This window comes from Cydia strobilella, chromosome 2, assembly GCF_947568885.1.
Source record: "Cydia strobilella chromosome 2, ilCydStro3.1, whole genome shotgun sequence".
Taxonomy (NCBI): Eukaryota; Metazoa; Arthropoda; class Insecta; order Lepidoptera; family Tortricidae; genus Cydia; species Cydia strobilella.
Genome location: NC_086042.1, coordinates 4,622,013 through 4,643,325, shown reverse-complemented (window position 1 = coordinate 4,643,325; position 21,313 = coordinate 4,622,013). Strand labels below are relative to the sequence as shown.

General features: G+C 37.4%; 1 protein-coding gene across 11 annotated transcripts in view; it reads left to right on the top strand.

Moving 5' to 3' along the window:
• The window catches only part of LOC134755337 (protein tramtrack, beta isoform), a 598,730-nt gene that overhangs the window by 406,695 nt on the left and 170,722 nt on the right, over positions 1-21,313 (top strand). Inside the window, exon 5 of one of the 11 annotated variants that reach the window (XM_063691854.1) lies at positions 9,557-9,822. The exons of 9 other annotated variants lie outside the window; for them this stretch is intronic. In XM_063691854.1, coding sequence (XP_063547924.1) covers positions 9,557-9,807 — 251 coding nt within the window. In that variant the 3' untranslated portion in view covers positions 9,808-9,822. Of the gene's footprint in view, positions 1-8,201; positions 8,471-9,556; positions 9,823-21,313 lie in introns of those variants that run through there. One more of the 11 variants, XM_063691851.1, reaches the window with a different exon arrangement.

Genomic DNA, 21,313 nt, shown 5'->3' with positions numbered 1-21,313 from the left:
ACCATAGTTTCCTAGGAAGGTCGGTCCCCTTGCTCATGATAGTCGGATCTATATTCGCGGCCGGGGTACCGTCAGCTTGCTTCATCCATTCTTGTTTCCAGTGCTGCTGTAGGCCTCGATGTCAGGCAGCGAGCAGACCTGTGACCTGTCACGTGATATTAAATATATTAAAAACGGGTCACTCACGTATTTTAAGTCGAAACACGCTCGACATGTTTCACTCCGTACCAAAGAAACATGTCGAGCGTTTTGCGACTTAAAATTCGTCAGTGACCCGTTATTAATATATTTGTGTCACGGAAGTTTTGCTGTCACGTTATGTTAGTGTTGGCGAGCCGTTTTAAATACAAAAACATTATATCCTATGATTTATTAAGGCAAAAACAGTACAATATACAATACAAATCCTCTTAATTGCACAACCTCAAAATAATTACAGGCGTGGCAGATATTTTTGCAACATAAACTCGTGTCTAGGTATTATTGACGCTAACAATCACCCTACTAAACCTAGGTAGTATGCTGATAAAAAAAAAATTATAGGACTCCTTTACACAAATTTACTAAACCCCACAGTAAGATAAAAAAGACTTGTGTTGTGAGTACTCAGACAACGAACAATTCTACAACTTTCTTATTTACAGTGACGATGGTATACAACGCCGCTGGAAAGCAGATTTTGATTTACAATGGCTTTACATATTACTGGAATTCGCCCAATACCAGCGTCTGGAAGAAGATTTGGCGCTGCACCAGCAGCAAAACTTGCAAAGCTCGCGTGTACCTTACACCTGAGAACCTCGTGTACAGGTCGCAGCTAACTCATAACCATCTCGCGCCGAAATTTGTGATACGGGAGGGAGTACTGTATAAACTTCAATAGGCCAGGCCTCAACGGATACGTATGCAACATATCTCCAGTTTCCTGCGTAGTTCGTTGCTCGCGTTTCGTTCTACTTTAATACCTTTACAAGTACTTCTGTTATGTAACGATGTAGGTACTGCGAAGGGAGCTAGAGATGTGCTGCATATGCTTCCGGCCGAGTTTGATAGATCTCTAGAACTGAGATGAAAACTACTTTTGTTGGTACATTACCATGAAGTTGTAAACAACGGAGTAAATAATTCATCTGTACTGGCACGAATGGGCCTGCATGTGCCAGTACAGCAAACGGCGTCGGACGTCGTAAATGCGGTGGCTGCGCGCCCGCACCCGCCAGGCCGACAACGCGCCTACGCCCCGGGCACTGGCCCTTTTTAATGTGATAGCTATTGAGGGTCATGACACTCATAATGTTGATGTTTTCGCTGATAATGTAAGTAAGTAAGTAAATAATTTTTTCTGCTTAAAATGTGGTGCATAAGTGGGTTATATACATGAAACAGGAATCACACAAAATTAATGAATGATTGTTGGTGAATTTTGCAGAAAATGTCTCCAGTTTATTTTATGTGTGTCAATTTTGATTATTTAATTGTAATGACCTGACATTTTTTATTGTGTTGTAATTATTTTATTTTAATGTTTATTGTTTATTCATTTGTTTATCTTTTGCTGACAATGTTTTTTTTTTTTGTTTCTTAATATATTAATGTCTTAAATATTGGAAACATACATTATGTAAAAATCTCATGTAAACGTTTTGATGTTACACTGTAAGTTTATATTAAAATAAATAAATGAATGATGAAAGATATCCATAGTACATTATCCGCAAATGCAAAACGTCTGTAGACCTGTGTCATTATCTACGAAATCACCCTAATATTTATCTATCTACTGTTATATAGTAAATAGTATATAACACAAAAATAACATCGAAAGTTTTATTGGAATCTTTTTTGTTTCAAGCAAATATGGTGATGTAATTGATAAAATTGGGATTTTTATCAAATATTCCAAAACTTTAAATAAATTCAATTTCAGTGATAATGGTTCACAACACTTCGGGAAAACAACTGCTAGTATACAAGGGTTACACCTATTACCACACTACGACTGATTCGAAGATCTGGCGTTGCACCAGTGGATGTAAAGCCCGCATTTATCTCACCCGAGAGGGAATCGTACTTAAATGTCTCCTTACCCATGATCATATGCCGCCAAAGTTCATAATACGAGATGGTTTGCTCATTAGAATGAAAAACTGTTAGGTGTGTGTTAAGCAATGTAATTTAACTATTTCGTGACTGCTAAGGTACTACAGCAATAAGTCCCTCTCGCAAATAAATTAAAGTTTATTTATACTTTGTATCAGTATTATTAATTTATTTTTTAATGTGTGAAGTTGTGTGAAGTGTGAAGTTTTACCTATTATGAAAGAAAGCGTGGTACTAGTAAATAATTATATAAAACACGCTGTGATTACTTAAAATGTTCCAAAATGTTTTTACTTTGTTTCAGTTGTCCAAAACAGAGCAGGGAAGCCTCTTATTATAATCGGTGGCTACAGTTTTTACAACAAACGTGGAGGGATTCACAATCCGAAGAGCATTTGGAGGTGCACTAACAGTAAGCGGTGTCGCAGCAGCTTCCACATGATTGACGGTCATTTGTATAAAACTAACTTGGAGCACAATCACAAACCGCCTTTATTTTCTATACGGAACGGAGTGTATGTCAAACATTGTGCGGAATAAAATGTCTGTCTAAAGATTATTAATTATGTCTTCTTTAGTATAATTTTAATTACTCCAAATATATTGTTATAGAAAATAAGAACCGTTTTGTTTTAATTTTTTGGTTTCTTGTGCACTTAGTTTCAGTATGAACGGCTTGATAAATTTGAAAGCAGTACGATTCTTTGGCATTTGTCAAAGAGTCTTAAAACCTTTTGAATCTAAATACTTTGAAGCTGCTTTAACTTACCTTACCTTACCTCATCATCTCTTTGCAGTGGTCCAAAACAAAGCTGGGAAGACTTTCGTCCTAATCAATGGCTACAGTTTCTATTCTACATATAAGGGACCTGTCCACTGCGGTCAGAGCTATTGGAGATGTACGAACAGTAAACGGTGCCGCAGTGCGTTCAGTATGATGGACGGTAATATGTATAAAGCAAACTTGGAACACGGTCACAGGCCGCCTTCATTTTCCATAATTGATGGAGTATATATACGCAATAGGAAGCGTCAGTGTCATAAGACAAATTCGCCATTTACAATTCAAGTGGAGTTGGATAGGAATTTCGACTAGATCAAATTATGATGGTGATGGTATACATGGTACTCGATAATCAAATTATATCTGAATTATATCTGCCCGTATAACGTACCTTAGCTGTGATAGTATATGAATGAAGAGATAGAGTAGGATTTCGCAATCGGAATTAGAATCTCTTATCTATAATTTAAAACTTTGTGGGTATAAATAGCAGGATTATCTTAAGTATAAGAATTATACGTAAATTGTAAAATAATTCTAAAATACAGAAGGCTAAAGCAGCTTAACGATGACATTCGGATGACGACTATAGCAGCGTTATTGTTGTGACGTTACTGCTGCGGCCTTGACATGGGACCTGTATCAGTCAATTTCCTTTGGAAAATGAGAAACGGATTGAACGTTTTAATCGCGATAGTAATGCAATAAATAGGTATTATCACTCATTTTCTCGACGGACTAACTACAGTACAATGGGGCTCATCAAAAAATTCATCAAATGTAATACCCCTGGAGTTACAGGCATCCATAGGCTACGCAGACCGCTTACCACCAGACGGGCCGTAAGCTTGCTTGCCACTGACGTGGTAGGTTTATAAAAATATACAAACTAACCTGGCAATGACAGCTCCGGAGTCAATGCCGCAGCAGTGACGATGGTGCAGTCGTCAGCCGATCTGGCCCAATAAAATCGTCAATGAAATCATAGAACAACTCAGAGCCTACATGTATGTATTCCTTCTTGTTTAATTATAAGTAGGTAGGTAGTAAAAAATGTCGTTTGTAACGTTTTATCCCCAACATCCACAATTATATATAGATAATTTGTTAAATATTAAGCCTTATATTGCACTAATATTACTTTACAAATAAACATTAATTTATTTTCGAGCATTGTTTTATTTGATTACTCCATCACTTTTAGTAGACCCAATGGTATTTGACCATTTTTGTAGAAGTGCTCATTTCTTAAGACGTATGAGTAGATGTATAATAACCAGGCATCGTAAACTGCGAGCGAAATCCATTGAAATGACGTACTTTGACTTGACAACAACCCTAGTACTTTAAGGGATTTCGCTCGCAGTTTACGATGCCTGATAATAACGTTTGAAAGAACATTACATGCCTGAAGTTTAATTTTTGCTGAATTTCCGTCCCAATAATTAGTCTACAATACATCCGGCAAGCCACTAGCAATAGTCAACGGATACTCGAATATCGAAATTAAACTATCGTGAGACATATTTCAAAATATTTGATCAGTACGGTTTCACTCACTATTATTTTTAGTCGCTTTTGGCGACATGTTTCGGATTCTTCGGGAATCCTGCCTCAGGCACGAGCCGCCGCCACGCCCAGCACGCACGCGACGTACAGCCGCCGCGGACACTCGTGCCTGGGGAATGGGGAAGGATTCCCGAAGAATCCGAAACATGTCGCCAAAAGCGACTAAAAATAATAGTGAGTGCAACCGCACTGATCTAAATATTTTGGATACTCGAAAACCCAGAAACCAAGCGTCAACAAAACAACATAGGCATATTGGACATGCACAAAAGGCCGCCCAAGCAAAGCGCGCTTCTAATTAACGAAGGACCTACACATGTTGCGCGCGTGGCTGGAGCACGGACATGTGGCGCCTTGTTTTGTTATAAATAATGGCGTTTTTATTAAACTTTAGCAAGATGTGCATGGAAATGTTTTATTAGGTACCAGAAGAACGCTATTCACTCAACAAGCCGCCTACTCATGTCTTAAGGGATGGGGTTTATTACAAATTTTTTACTGCGTAATTTTGATGTGACTGATCCTGACTAGTGACTACTGTAATTAGAGACCAGCTGTAACTACTAACTCTAATTAGTAATCATAACAATATGTATAGGAAGTTAACTTTGCGGCCTTTTTAATAATTGCATTATATATTGATGTTGTATTTATACGCAATTAGTTGTTTAAAATCTAAGGATTGAAAGTAATTCTGTATTTCCTCAATAAAAATGAGATTTCTCTGATAATATAAATCTTTTTTTTATACAGTAACATCTTTCGGTCGCTTCCGAGCTTTTCTAGCTTTGAGTGGATCCCAAGAAAATAGGCTTCCTCAGGATCTGCTCAAGAATATTAATTTCTGAGGTATTTTAATTTCATTTATTTATTCAGACTGTTGGGCAAAGGCACTCTCTTTTTCTTCTACGTATCCCGTCAAGTCTTTCACCAGTATTTGTCAAAGGCGACTAGCTCGTCCCGTGTTTTATTTTTTCAACTTTATTACAGTGACAATCCTCCCCGATAGTCGTGGCAAGGAACTCGCGATATACGAAGGCTACTCATTCTACTGCGAGTCCCGCACACATACCAAGATCGTCTGGCGTTGTCGCACCCGACTCTGCAGGGCAAGGTTACACTCGAATCAGGATCGGCGCATCATTCGATACGCGTGCTTGCATGACCACGCGCCTCAGCCACATATTATCAGAAACGGTATTTTCTACAGGATCTAGGGTTTGAAATGTACCTACGTAAAGCGGAAAGTTAGGGTTTAAGTATGACTGCTATGGAAATGGAGAATGAAACACTGGATTTCTTGAATTATTGTGATCAGATGCGATTTGTTTGGCATCCAATATAAAAATTATATGTAAGAAAAATTGCGTTTTACTAATGATCAAGAGTAGTTAGTACTACGAAGAATGCAATGATTAAGATTATTCTCTAGAGAACTGGAAATTAACTAGAAATGGAACTAACAGATTTACCTACTTCCTAATTTCTAATAATCTTTTGCACTTTTGTCTTTGGCCTTCCATATCTGGGACCATTAGGTCCCAAATCTTTTTGAGCCTTCCTTGGTCTGGTATAAACCAGCTGAAGATTGTTTGATCAGCTCGGATGTCATATATTCTTCACAAGTTCCTTTGTAACTGTTGATAATCACAAAGTCTTAGGTAGGCGCGCAGAAGTTACCTAGACTAGAACCCATATATTGATCTGATACTCTTTATTTTCCAGTTCAAATGGTCCGCAATTCACAAGGCAAGGATATCATCATATACAAAGGATTCACATTTTACTGCGAAGCTAAGAGACAGTACAAGGAGGTTTGGCGTTGCACGGCTGGAAGGAAGTGCAAGGCTCGCTTCCATCTCACCACGGCCATGGACCGTGAGATTATTAGACGTAATTTTGAACATGATCATCTGCCGCCTAAGTTCTATGTAACTGACGGGGTCATTTATAAACGTAATGGCTAACGCAAAAGAGCGAGGGTAGAGTCCGACTAAAACCTTAAAAGGTTAAAGTAGTAGTAGTAGTAGTAAACTCTTTATTGTACAAAACATACATATTAAAAATTACATGGTACAAATAATAAGATGTACAAAGGCGAACTTATCCCTTTGAGGAATCTCTTCCAGTTAACCTTTGAGTAAATGAGAGGAGAGTGAAAAGAGGGTGACAAATGTAGCAAAATGTACAACAAGGTACCAGAAAGACAAAGAATATAAATACATACAAAATTAATAGGATAAACATATATCACACAAAAAGGAATGGGGAAAATACACAAAAAATTGGAAAGAAGTAGAAAAATATAGAGCAACTATACAATACAAATATAGGCAAATTAATCAATTAGGTTACCACAGCTTCTTTAATCCTTGAGCGACGCAACCGATTTTGTCTGTCTGAGCGAAACAGGCAGCCCATTCCACAGCCACAGTTAAAGTTGGGACTACCTATAGAGAAAATCACAAAAATATGTCTCATTTCAATTTATTTTATTTGCAGTCTTATGCCTAGCAAAATGTTAAACAGCAGTATATTTTCAGAGTAATTGAGATGAAAGTTAAAAACCCGCGCGATGTACATATAACTTCAGTTTGGTTTTTGGTGTCTGTTATTATTCTTATCTGCTCCGCATTTTTATTGTTTTTGTGTTTTAACATAGTTTCTAGGAATATCCATATTTGACAATTGACGCCTATAGGCGTAATCCCATTGTTCTTTCTATTCTGTCTGGAGTAGATTTAGATTTATTTATTTCATCATAAAAAATATACTATAAATTTGCATCAATGCATCTGCATTTGCATTAGTAGTGTTCAGCATAGCGTTAATCAGTACTTACTTAACTAGTACATCTTACCTAACCGAGAGATTTAACTATCTGGCTGAAGGAAGTGATCACCGCTTACGTTCTAGTGCTAATCTTACGCTTGCTATCCCTTCGAATAAGTCTCGAACGTACGCAAATTCATTCACAGTGCGCGCGGTGAAGTTGTGGAACGAGTTGCCCCTGTCGCTCAAACGGTCCCGGTCTGTAGCATCACTCAAAGTTAATCTGAAAAAGCTTTGGCTTTCCCACGAACTGTGATTTGGTTGAGTGCTAATATATATATATATATTATTTATATATTATATATATATATATATATATATATATATATATATTTATTTAATATTTATTTAGTACTATATATTTATGTATGCTAGTACATATTTATTTTATTGCATAATGCAATTGATGTATTTTAGTTATTCGTAGACGTTAATATTGTAGTTTTCCTTCTTAAATATTATTGTACGTTCTGTAAGTTTGTCTATCTATCTAATTCGAATTTTCCACTCATTTACTCTAAGGTTAGCTGGAAGAAATCCCTTATAGGGATAAGCTCGCCTTTGTACCTAAATTTATATGAATTTCATGTTATCAATTTTTGTTTTGTACAATAAAGTGATTTACTACTACTACTACTACTAGTACTTTGTGCGTCGACATCTCGACATATATGTTGAGTGGTATCTTTTTAGAACAACAAATTATGTCATATATTGAACATCTTCTGTTAGGTTTAAGGTTGTGTTGTTATTTCAATTAAATATATTTTCTTTCTTATTTACCTAGGTACTTTAATATAGTTAAACTTTAAGTCGTTATTGGCATATACATTTTTGCCAATCTCACTTGAAAGCTTTCACAACTAAGCGGGGTGTATTGTAACCGCGATAATCTCCAACAACTTAATTGTTTCAGAGTTTTGCGAGTTACCAGTCCAATTGGTCAGAACGCTGAATGGAAAAGAGATGGCGCTGCTAGACGGTTTCACCTACTATCCCGACTGGCGAGGCACGACCACTCGCTCGTTTCGCTGCACAAAGGGGAAAGCCTGCAAGGCTAGGTTCAGTATGACAACTGTCGACTATACCATCTACAAGCATTACCTCTTCCATAGCCATCCTAAGGCAAATTACATTATACAAGATGGCGTGTTTTTAAAAGTAGTTTAATGTAACCAATGTGAGCTCTGATTTTTGACCACCAAACAAATTTTGGCAGGAATTGTCAACCTCAAATAATTCAGTTCGTGACTGAGATATGACTGTGTTTTATAAGGGAAAATGACGAAGCCTGTTGCGAATAGCTTTATTGTTTATGTTGTGTGTAATGACGAGGCCTGTTGCTGATTTATGGTTGTACTCTTCTGACGAAACCTACGTTGCGGATATGAGTTTGTCAGTTATTTATGTTGCTAACTTTCATTTTATTTTAGTCCTTATAAATAAATGTATTATTTAGTTTTATAAATAAATTGCGGCCATATATCCTGATTTTGTTACGTTTAGGTACGCTATGGGAACTTATTGCGCGTTCAAAGTACTTAATATTGTTTCGTCTATATAGAGCAGTATGCTCTATAGGTTTAAGTTTGATTCCTTCTGAGAACTAATAAAGCTTGTCGTGGCATCAATGGCAGAAGTGCAAACATTACATCTTATCTCAACGATGGACCGCTCACTAAGCACCATACTGGGCTGGCTGAGATGCAGGATCAGTATCGCCGTTATACGCGCCACCAGCATGTGCATCCGAGGCACACACCACCGCTTTCAGTCCAATGTCAGGTGGCTTGTTCGACTACGGTGCGCTCTTCCACATATGGATTGAAACCCCTTTTCTACGCTAAAATTTTCAATTTATATTTTATCTATGTAATATTATTGCTTAAATATATGTTTTAATAGGATTACATCTTATTGTCTGGCAAGCCAACTTTGTCAGTAGAAAAAGGCGGCAAATAAAAAAATGCAGGCGCGAAGAATCGATCTCCCATACAAAGTTGGTTTGCCAGTGTATACAATTAAAACATAGGCTTTCTGGCTAGTATTTCCTTCAAGACATTGTTCGCATTATCTTAAGATAGAGCCAAAAATAAACCTATTATAGATTTTTTTTCTATCAAACAGATAATATTTTTAATTTTTGTATATTTTTGACCTGCCCATAAAAAACTGTACCAATTCTTAAGAGAACTAACAAGAGATTGGGTATGTGTGAACTGAGAATTCAGGAAGAGAACAAATTTGTAACAATATATAATTTCCTTCCAGCTATTATTGTCTTAGCCAATTCCCGATACACTGGCAAGCGCCTCATCATGTACAATGAATACACGTACTATTGCAAGAAGCAGAACAAAAAGTCAAAATTGAACAACTGGTACTGCTCTACACACAACTGCAAGGGATGTAACGCTAAACTGACATTGGATGAGGATTTTAGAATAAAGCATTTTGAGAATAAGCATACACACCCACCCGCCAAATATTATTTACATGAAGGGAAATATATCAAAATATAGCAGAAAATATAGTATATAGATGAGAGAGTAAGGTTTGGGCGTTGTACGCTATAAAAAATCGTTTGGATATCAATTATGAATATAGTCGCTCGTTTAAGGGTTTTAATTTTATTTTAAAGTTAAAGTATTACAATTTTGGTATTACGATAAGATACCTCTAGGTACATTGTTCATTTTACTTTTGTCTTAATCACTTACACAGACCTGAAATTCACCATTTTGTTGCCTATAGGTAGTTAAGTTCGTATTATTTATTGCAACCAGAATGCGCTTTTTTCTGTTTCCTTTTTAATATCAGTTGCTAATTTTTCCTTTCATACTTACCATTAAGTTGTGTGTCTAAGTTAAATTAATGGCTGCATGTATATATACTTTAGTTATATTGTTTTAATCAAAACTTATTTTAGTCTTTTAATTGAAGGCAAACTTATTTTCCTTCTATTACTTTTCGTCAATTATATTTAGCTTAATTTACTTTTCTTTGGTCAATAAATATATTTAAATATTTTTATTTTATTTTATCTGCAGGTAAATCTATTTATTTAGAAGAAGCTTCTATTTATTAATGGGTCATAATTCTATTCGTTGTCTTGTTTCTGACCACTCTGTCACGATTTTATTTACATGTGTCTTATATCAACTAAATACAAAAACTAAAAACAAAATTTCCTCTCATACAAAAAGCTCCACTCCGTCACATTTTTTGGGGACAAAAAGCATGACAACGAAAATAATTTTGACCCTAATATTTTTTCGTTGCAAAAATAGAGTGTCATCTTCGTTTTATAATTTAAAGATAGGTACTTATGTCATAGTCATAGTCAATCATATGACTTTAGAAAGAAGTATTGTCTTCCTGTTTTGAGCGAATAGATTATAGATTGTTTGCAAGGAGGTGCTTGTAGCACAAAGAAAACTGTACGAATATCATTGAAGTAATATTACTAACACAATATTTCAGAACTAACCAGCCACTTCACTCAACTACCCACGGGTCGGTATCTCCTTCATATTGGTAATAACACCTATTCTTCCAAAGCAACACACTTGAAAGATGGAAGTACGTGGTATTGTTCAAAACGCATCAGGAAAGGTTGTCGTGCTGCCGTCAAAGTGTTTAATGGAGAACTCATATCCATCCGAGGCAAGCATTCTCACTAAGAATAACATATCAGAGAACAACGCCAAATGGTTTTCTCGAACCATGGGGCGAAACAGAGATACTTACAATTGGTGCAGACAAAGAAAAAAAAATCAATAAATTAAAATGAAAATATAATCATTGTTGTTGTATCTAATCACCCCTATGGCGTAACTATAATAACCCCATATGCGTGTCCGCTGACCCCTTTATCGCGTAAAATTGCTTGTTTATTGTTTTTTTCTACACACTACACTGCGCTCTAGAACAGGCATAGCTGACGTAGGGGAGAAGACCGCTAGGCTGAAGTGGGACTGGGCAGGTCACGTCTGCCGCATGCATCCGGATAGGTGGGCTAGTATAGCCACCAAGTGGATGCCGCAAAAGAAGCGCGGACGTGGCAGGCCCAGGCGGAGATGGCGGGACGACTTAGACACCTTCACTAATAACTGGCCGGAAACAGCTCAACAACGGGAGTCATGGAAATCTAAGGGAGAGGCCTTTGCCCAGCAGTGGGATACTACAGGTTATTAAAAAAAAAAATGTTTTTTTAAGAAAACCAAAATGCTTAAGGTATTATATTACCAGCACTGTGCAGCTGTGTGTGTGTATTACTTGCACTGTGTTAAAATCACTACATTTACCGCTAAAACAAAGTTCAGACACGCTGAGTAACTTATTTTGGTATTAATTTAAAGTATAAATAGTCTACTATATACGTATCCCGAAAACTCTAATTATAGAGATGTAAGTTATTAAATATAAAAACTTGAAAGAAAAACTTTAAAACGGCTCTATTACCCAGCGATTTCTGGTGACCCCGATTTACGGTGCTTGATGGTTGGCTCGCATTCATTATATTCATATTCAACAAACGAAACGACGACGAGAAGTCCTTATGGTACTGTTCAACGAGGGTGAGTCGGAAATGTCGAGCCTCGATCAAAATGGCCCGAGGGTACTGTCGCTTATATTTATTAATGAACGTTCGCATAATGTTCAAGGACTTCTCATATTCACGGTCACGCAAACAAATTTGAAGAATATCAATTAAATTTTATTACTAACACTATTTTTCAGAACTAACCAGCAGTCACTTCACTCAACTACCCACGGGTCGGTATCTCCTTCATATCGGTGGGAACACGTATTCTAAAGCGAAAGAACTAAAGGACGGAAGTATGTGGTATTGTTCAAAGCGCATTCGCAAAGGTTGTCGTGCTGCTGTCAAAATGTTTTATGGAGAAATTATATCCATTCGAGGCGAGCATTCTCACTAAGAAGATAATATCACAGAACAACAATGTACAAATGGCGGACTTAATGCCAAATGGCCTTCTCTAACCATGGGGCGAAACAGAGATACTTACAATTGGGGCAGACAAAGAAAAAAAGTCAATGAATTAAAAAGAAAATATTATTTTTGTTGTTGTATCTAATCACCCCCTATGGCGTAACTATAATAATAAATTTTAATATTATTGAAATTTTATTACTAACACTATTTTTCAGAAAATTAGAACTAACCAGTCACTTCACTCAACTGCCCACGGGTCGGTATCTCCTTCATATCAGTGAGAACACGTATTCTAAAGCATAGTCAATAGTCAATATATTCTTTATTCAAATAGGCCTAGCAACAAGCACTTTTAAATTGTCAAGTTTTAAATATTACCTTAATCTAAATATCAGAGCAATTTATTGATGCAGTTATTATTATTCTTAAAAACATTGAATTATTATAGATATGTCAAACTTAATAATAAGAATTCACAAAAGGATCGTCAAACACCAAAATTGTATAAAAAATACTAGTCTAGAAACTTTCTAGAATAAAAATCTGAAATACGGAAGTATGTGGTATTGCTCAAAGCGCATTAGCAAAGGTTGTCGTGCTGCTGCCAAAGTGTTTCTTGGAGAAATTACATCCATCCGAGGCGAGCATTATCATTAAGATGAATAATCATCATGATCATGATGTGGTCTGATATGAATCAGAGAACATGCATTGGTTGAGATACGCTGGAGTTAGGATGTAGTCGTGATTTAAACTGACGCGAGTTATTTGTGAGTGAGTTTGTGTATTCAAAGATCAGAAGGCAGGGCTAGCTCAAGCTGTACCTATTTTCTTACCGGATATTTAAAAAAAAATTGTCTTATTTTTCGTGTTCGTTTCACAAGGTACGTACCTACTGACATAAAAATAAACACACTACTGCCCAAAAAAAGGAATGAAGAGATTCTTTATTTCACCATAACTTCTGAATGTTTTAACCGATTTAGATGTATGACGTATGGTTAGAATCCTTACGTCAGCCCGAGTGACATGGGCTATGTGACGTCTTAATAAAAACAGCATGGCGGACTTAATACACGATAATGCGCGGCCTTTAGAAAAAAAAACTTACAAACCTAGCGAAATGAAGAGCTTTGAAAGGCAATTAAAACTATATATGTTTCTAGCTTTTCAGTTCACTGCAGTCGTGTTTTTTAATTTGTATTTTTTTATGAAATAAAACTATGAAAACGGATTATATCGCGTATATTGAATTGCGATATAATCCGTTTTCATAGTTTTATTTCATGAGTAACTATCGCGGTAACCGAAGACAATATTTTGTATTTTTTAGTTATCCCTATTGTGGCAATTACTGAGGAAGAATAATAATCATTGCTTTACATCGTTTCGCTGATATGTTATTGTGACAAATCTAAAATATATAGTTTTATTTTCAGGTTACCAATTGATTCCTCTACGCAGCGGCGGTCACCTACTAATGGTCGGGTCTCAATCATATTCGACAAATTGCAAGAACATACACGATAAGTCCTTATGGTACTGTTCTAAGAGGGTGAGTCGGAAGTGTCGAGCCTCAATCAAGATGGCCCGAGGATACATTGTCGCTTACATTGGAGAACATTCGCATATATAGCTTTAATTAATATTTGTGCTCAGCATCAAAAGTAGCGGATCAAACAATGCGTCAAAAGTATCTACATTCTGTAACAGCTTAACAAAAAGTGATGGTTCTATATGTAAATAAATAAATATTATAGGATATTCTTACACAGATTGACTAAGTCCCACGGTAAGCCCAAGAAGGCTTGTTATGGGTACTCAGACAACTATATATATAATATATAAATACTTAAATACATAGAAAACACCCATGACTCAGGAACAAATATCTGTGCTCATCACACAAATAAATGCCCTTACCGGGATTCGAACCCAGGACCATCGGCTTCACAGGCAGGGTCACTACCCATTAGGCCAGACCGGTCGTCAGATATGTAGAACAATTAAACCTGAAAAAAATATCTGTAAGTACTTTGCACGTGAATTTACAGAGATGTTTTTATCTATACGTATTTAGAAAAGTTATCCGGAATTATCAGATATTTTGACGCGTTGATTCATCCGCCACTATTGATGATGACTATACGCCATATCATAAAATACGTTCCTACGTACAAATAGGTACCTACCTATAAATACAATTATGTAGGGTGAAATTAGACTCGTGAATAGATACAATTGAATCGAATCGTATCGAAGTGGCTTCGGCTTTTTTTTTGTTTTTAAAACGAATAACATAAAAAAAACCGACCAAGTGCAAGTCGGACTCGCACACCGAGGGTTCCGTACTTTTTAGTATTTGTTGTTATAGCGGCAACAGAAATACATCATCTGTGAAAATTTTAACTATCTAGGTTCATGAGCAGCATACAGCCTGGTGACAGACAGACAGACGGACCGACGGACAGACGGACAGCGGAGTCTTATAGTAATAGGGTCCCGTTTTTACCCTTTGGGTACGGAACCCTAAAAACTACACTAAACGTTACCTAATTTACTGTACTGGCGAACAATAATGAGTTTTGTTTTACGAATAAATACAACAACACGTAGGTACATAAAGAGTGAAAAACCGGCCAAGTGCGAGTCGGACTCGCACACGAAGGGTTTCGTACCATTATCTATAAAAACGGTCACCCATCCAAGTACTGACCCCGCCCGACGTTGCTTAACTTCGGTCAAAAATCACGTTTGTTGTATGGGAGCCCCACTTAAATCTCTATTTTATTCTGTTTTTAGTATTTGTTGTTATAGCGGCAACCGAAATACATCATCTGTGAAAATTTCAGCAGTCTAGATAGCTAGCTACAGATCACGAGACACAGCCTGGTGACATGCGGACAGACGGACAGACGGACAGACGGACAGCGAAGTCTTAGTAATAGGGTCCCGTTTTTACCCTTTGGGTACGGAACCCTAAAAAAGTAACATCTAATTACGTGTCCGATTTTACTCTATTTATCCTGATTGCCGTGGCTCAAAAACACGTTGACAATTTTTTCATGTGCATTATTATTGATTATTTTAACAAAATTTTGCGATTGTGTAACACTGCTGCTAGACGTGTAAGTTAGATAATTATTCCAGATTTTTTATTATAAATGCATTTTTGGGCCATTCTGTAATGTACCTAGAGCATTATACGTTTGTAAGAGATTTGACTTGTGATACGTAGATTTTACATTAGACGTAAGAAAAGGATCGATTATCATGTGTCGTACGTTTACCTGTTTTCTTAACTAGTCTTATTTTAGTCAGTAACCAAACGCCTATACCTATAATTTAAGTTTATAATGCATTTATTAATGTAGGGATTTAAACTCACAATTTACAAACAGTTAAAGTAAGACAGAACGTATTATTTACAACAAAAAAAATACATATTCATTCAATGTGAAGAAGACGGGCATATATATATAAAATAAGTAGGGTAGTTGACACATGTCGATTTTTATAACTAAATCTAGTTAAATAGATAGAAAATGAGCAATTTATCACAACAAATTGGAAACAGAAAATATATGGAAATAATAAAGAAATACAAGACCTCAAAGTTTCAAAAACAAACTTTTTTTAAATTTTCAATTAGGAAAAAAATAACGGTACCAGGCTTTGACCATCATTTGTTACTTTTATATTGCTTTAAGACAATGGGTCCCATACAGACTTTAGAGGAACGTGGTTGGGTGAGTAAAAGGTACCGTTGACGGGTAGACTTAGACTGATTTATTAAACCATAATCAAGTGTTTTATACATCTCTTATCTACGGCGGTACAGACATTATCTTAATCCAATCAGCGCGTGCTCTAACCTATACTAAGTTATCGACACGCGCCGATAATATTTTGCTGACCGCCATAGTACTCCCCCTTAGTCAACCGGTAGGGTTGACGACCAGGTCCTTCGCAGGAGTTGTCCTGAACAGGATACGATTATTGTTTACGATTACGATACGATTATTTCACTTCCACGACGTTATAACTTCAATCACGGCCCCGCGCCCGTAAACTTGAAAATGAATTGCTGCGGCATGTCTCGACGCGTGCTGCGTTGACAATAATTTCCTTGCGCGTGTCGCGTATTGTGCTTGCTTGCATGTTTGAGTGCGGCTTCAAAACAATTATAATATGTAGCTGGCGTGACTTCGTTTAATTAATCTGCAATTTGGCGTGCATTTCCTTGAATATATTCCTGATGCGTTGTAACAGTCCTTTCCGTTGTATCCTTTCCTTAAACTTGTCGTTCTTGGAAGAAACGGAGACGTGTCGATGTCTTCAAATACGTCTGGGCGGACGTTTGAAGAGTGCAGCCAGGGTGCTCAGAGCCAGTGTGGCGAGCGGAGAATCTCGAGCCATTGTGGCGAGCGGGTTGCTCGGAGCCGACAAGGCGAGCGTTGAGGGCGACGACTAGTAGTGGAGCGTTGAGTAGAGTAGTCGGGTCGCTAGGATTGCTGCGTGCCACATCAGGATTAATCAGGATCCTCTTGCCATAAAGCGTTGGTGGATATCTGATGTCATGGTGAGGTCATGTCATGCTCGTTGTAATTATCTCTTTTTCCTTCTGAAGATATTCTGTGGTCCAAGAATCCGGAAACCGGAATATACTGGGAGTAGCCGCTGTTTTCCCGCGATGTTACTTGGCAGTGTCGGTGATGTCATTTGATGGAAGGGTGGCGAAATCAAATTGAGACGAGATCACTTTGTCAGTTCTTCTCGAAAAGCAATTGAGTGTCGCAGTCACTTACTTCCGAGGCTTCTTCACTGAAGCTCTTCGTGTAGACATCTCAGTAGGTGCGTGTTCTTTCGGCCGGTTACCACTGTAGGGAAGTGGCAACCGTGCACGTCGGTCCCCGTAGGGACCCCACTCGGGGTCACCACTTTAGAGGAACGTGGTTGGGTGAGTAAAAGGTACCGTTGACTGGTAGACTTAGACTGATTTATTAAACCATAATCAAGTGTTTTATACATCTCTAATCTACGGCGGTACAGACATTATCTTAATCCAATCAGCGCGTGCTCTAACCTATACTAAGTTATCGACACGCGCCGATAATATTTTCCTGACCGCCATACAGACATTTGTTCCTCAAAACAAACCTGATTGACTGATACCATTAAAAAACATAGTCAACTACCCTATTGCAGAGAAGACCGTCATAGGGCAAGAACTCTCGTATTTGTATACGGACGTCGCTCAGCCGTAGGCAAAAAGAAGGGTCATGCTCCTTCTTATTTCTGCTCTACCGACCTACTGTAAAGCCCATCACAGACGGAGCGATAATATATCGGCAGATACCGACAGATACGACATTTGCCGATATCTTTTACGTACTATTTCACAGAGCCCACACACGAGGCTGTAGTATATATTTTTGTATCATCCGATATCTTATCGCAAGGCATCTGCAGATGCCTTAAGATGCCTTGTGATGTATCGGTCAGAATATTGGTACAGAGAGCGATATATATTTTAGTATCGTTGCGTGTGTCTTACTCGCAGATGTCTGTCGGTATCTGCCGATATCGGCGGATATATTGTCGCTCCGTCTGCAACGAGCTTAAGTGTATTAGTGTACAAACGCAGGCAGTTAAAAGCGACGAAAGCTATTCTACACGGTTTTCCTTTAGACGGTTTTCTCCAGGTTGTCCTTAACTCCATTGTATTCGATGTGACTTTGCATCCTGCCAAAGAAATTCGGCACAAACAATTCAACATTTTCTAGCTTTGCCTAGCTTTCGACATTCAGTATTTCTAGTCTGTTTTTTTTTGTTGAAATAAATATTGGAATTTATTTGGGTATGCCATTCAATTCAGTTTTATATTAACATAAAAATGTATGAATTTATTTGTTAAAAGCTAGGCCTCCACTAGTTTTTGTTTCCATACCGTACCTGATATGAAATAAGAATCAAGTTGCCTTCAATGATGACATTTTGGTTTTGATTTTCAAATGTGCTTAGCTGATTATTTCTTCCTGGATGAATGAATAATTGTACAGCTTACTCTGTGACAATCGTGAGGCTTTGGTAGAATAGTTTTCCTTTTTTAATTGATTATATCAAGAATTACACATTATATTATTATTTCAATTTCTTCTATTCTATTTTCGTCTTGTAGCCCATAGAATAAACAACGCTTTCAATAAAACAGTCATCTTCTATGTTAATTGTTTTCAGGGCCCATGTTCTTACAAAACTCTCAAAGTAAATGGGAATGTGTGTACAAAAAGCAACGCTACACACACAGAAACATAAAAATCCCGATGTTCCAAAACCCCAGTGAGCTAAACAGCGACGTGTTATGGATTTGTGTCAAGAAAGGGGACAAGAACAAGAGGTGTCCTGCTCGTTTGTTGACCAAAGGCACATCTGTTACGGGACAGTCCTACCAGCATAATCATAAATTAATGGTAATACTCATGGTATAATAATTATACTCCGCCTGGTACTCTTCCGAGACTCGCGAACCGCGTGACTTACACAAGCCTACGTCATCGTGAACATGTGAACAGCATGATGACGTCGGCTTGTGTCAGTCACGTGGTTCGCGACTCTCGGAAGAGAGTACCTTGATATTATTATACCATGATGAAACAATGAAATTAATTTACGTAATCTACCTTGATTTAAATGCCAATATGCCAATGACAATATGTAAATTAAAAATTGTTTTTTGTTCTGAATCTTTCGGAAAGCGGTGACTTTTGCTATTTTCCCTTTATTTAAAAAAATGCCATGATTTGTGTTATTAGTTACCCAGCTAGAATAAAGGTAACGTACGGATGGCAACGTCAGCCGCATTGTTGTTGCGAACATACTGCTGCCGTTTTAACGCTGGCGCTGTCACTATTTATCAGTGACGGATTTAACGTTCTGATCGCGGCCGTAATGAGGTTATGAACATCACTCATTTTATCAATACCTCTACCCTAATCATTGAGCAGTGTTCAATCGAAACTGTGCTAGGTATACCTTTTTTTCATTAACGTTGTGTCTTATGTCGTTTCATTTTATTCAAGGAATGTGTTGTCCGTAAATGCGTGTATTAAAATATTTTCAAAATTTATTAATTTCACAGCATTTTTATTTAATAGACAGCCATCGTCCGTGCTGTGAGGTTTGTTTCTCTGTCTGACACTTTTCCACCCAACCTTAGGAATATGGCCGCTGTATTTCCGTTTTCTGGTTCTGCTCAGTTACGACCTACGAAGACACGAGACCTAGAAATTCAATTTCTTCTATCGAATTAATATTCCAGATGCGCAGTTCATACCGACCAAAACTGGCCACCTGTTACTGCGGATCGGAGAGCACACGTTTCACTCGAATTTTAATAATTGCAAAGAGAAATCTAGCGAATCACGTCGTTGGTACTGCTCGAAAAGGAAGAAGCGCTGTCAAGTCCGCGTAGTGACAACGGGGGAGACCATCTTGTCTATCAATGGCACACATTGTCATTGATGAGAAATCATGTATCATATATTACAGTATAGACGTAGGCTTATAGAGAGAAATGCAAGCTATTCGATTTTTTCTAAACTATGCACAAATTTGTCGCACGTGCGATGGCTTTGGCCGTTAGAAACCAAAAACTAGGGAAGGTTAAGTATATCTCAGAAACTTGTTCGTGTAGATTCCTTATTTTGTTTGTAACAGTCATCTTAGATTGTACTCAATTGTGTAGGTACTTAAAGGTAGGGGAGCCGGAGATGCTAAATTTGGAGTTACTCAAGAGTTAATAATGTTTTCTTTTCCAGTGGTTACAATTCCGAAACCCGATTTACACATTCTAACCGTCACATTAAGAAAATGCGTACAAATAATTGTCAGATTAAGTAATAGGTAGCACCTAGCATTAACTTGGACCTAAATGACCAAATTCACAATCTACTTAACGATTTTTAACCCCCTAACAATCCCGCACCAACTAACGGACCAACGTAGACGGCTTAAAGTGGTCAAGGTACATAGACTCCACAGGTAGCAGGAAATAACTCAAATCCTAATCTGACACGCTCTACTAACTATCAATACCTCTACCCTAATCATTGAGCAGTGTTCAATCGAATTTGTGTTAGGTACCTTTTTTGCATTAATTATTGTGGCTTATGTCGTTTTATTGTATTCAGGGAATGTGTTGCCCGTAAATGCGTGTATTAAAATATTTAGCAAAATTTGTTAATTTCATAACATTTTTATTTAAAAGACAGCTATCGACCGTGCTGTGAGGTTTGTTTCTGTGTCTGACACTTTTCCACCCGACCTTAGGAATATGGCCGCTGTGTTTCCGTTTTCTGGTTTTGGTCAGTTAACATACGAGACCTGGAAATTTAATTTCTTAACCGTCTAATTACTATTCCAGATGCGGAGTTCATACCGACCAAAACTGGCAACCTGTTACTGCGGATTGGAGAGCACACGTTTCACTCGAATTTTAATATTTGCGACGTGAAATCTAGCAAATCACGACGTTGGTACTGCTCGAAAAGGAAGAAGCACTGTCAAGTCATCGTAGTGACAATGGGAGAGACCATCTTGTCTATCAAGGGCACACATTGTCATTAATGAGAAATCATGTATTATTACAGTATAGGCATAGGCTTCTCATAGAGAGAAATGCAGACTATTCGATTTTTTCTAAATTATGTACAAATTTGTCGCAAGTGAGATGGCTTTGGCCGGTAGAAACAAAAAGTTTAAGGAAGGGTGTAGGGAAGTTCATATCTCAGAAACTTGTTGATGTTGATTCCTTATTTTGTTTGTAACAAAAACAAATTAAATCCACCTTCAGTGATCTTAGATTGTACTCAATTGTGTAGGTACTTAAAGTTGAAATATTCTGGTAGGACCCTAAAGCCTAATCGTAGGGGAGCTGGAGATTAAATTTGGAGTTACTCTAGCGTCGTAGTTACCTATTGAATTTGTAAGATCAGATAATGGGAAGAATAAAAGGTTAAGGTAAAGGTAAAGGAAGGTTAGGTGTAAATGTTTTTTTTTTTCAGTGG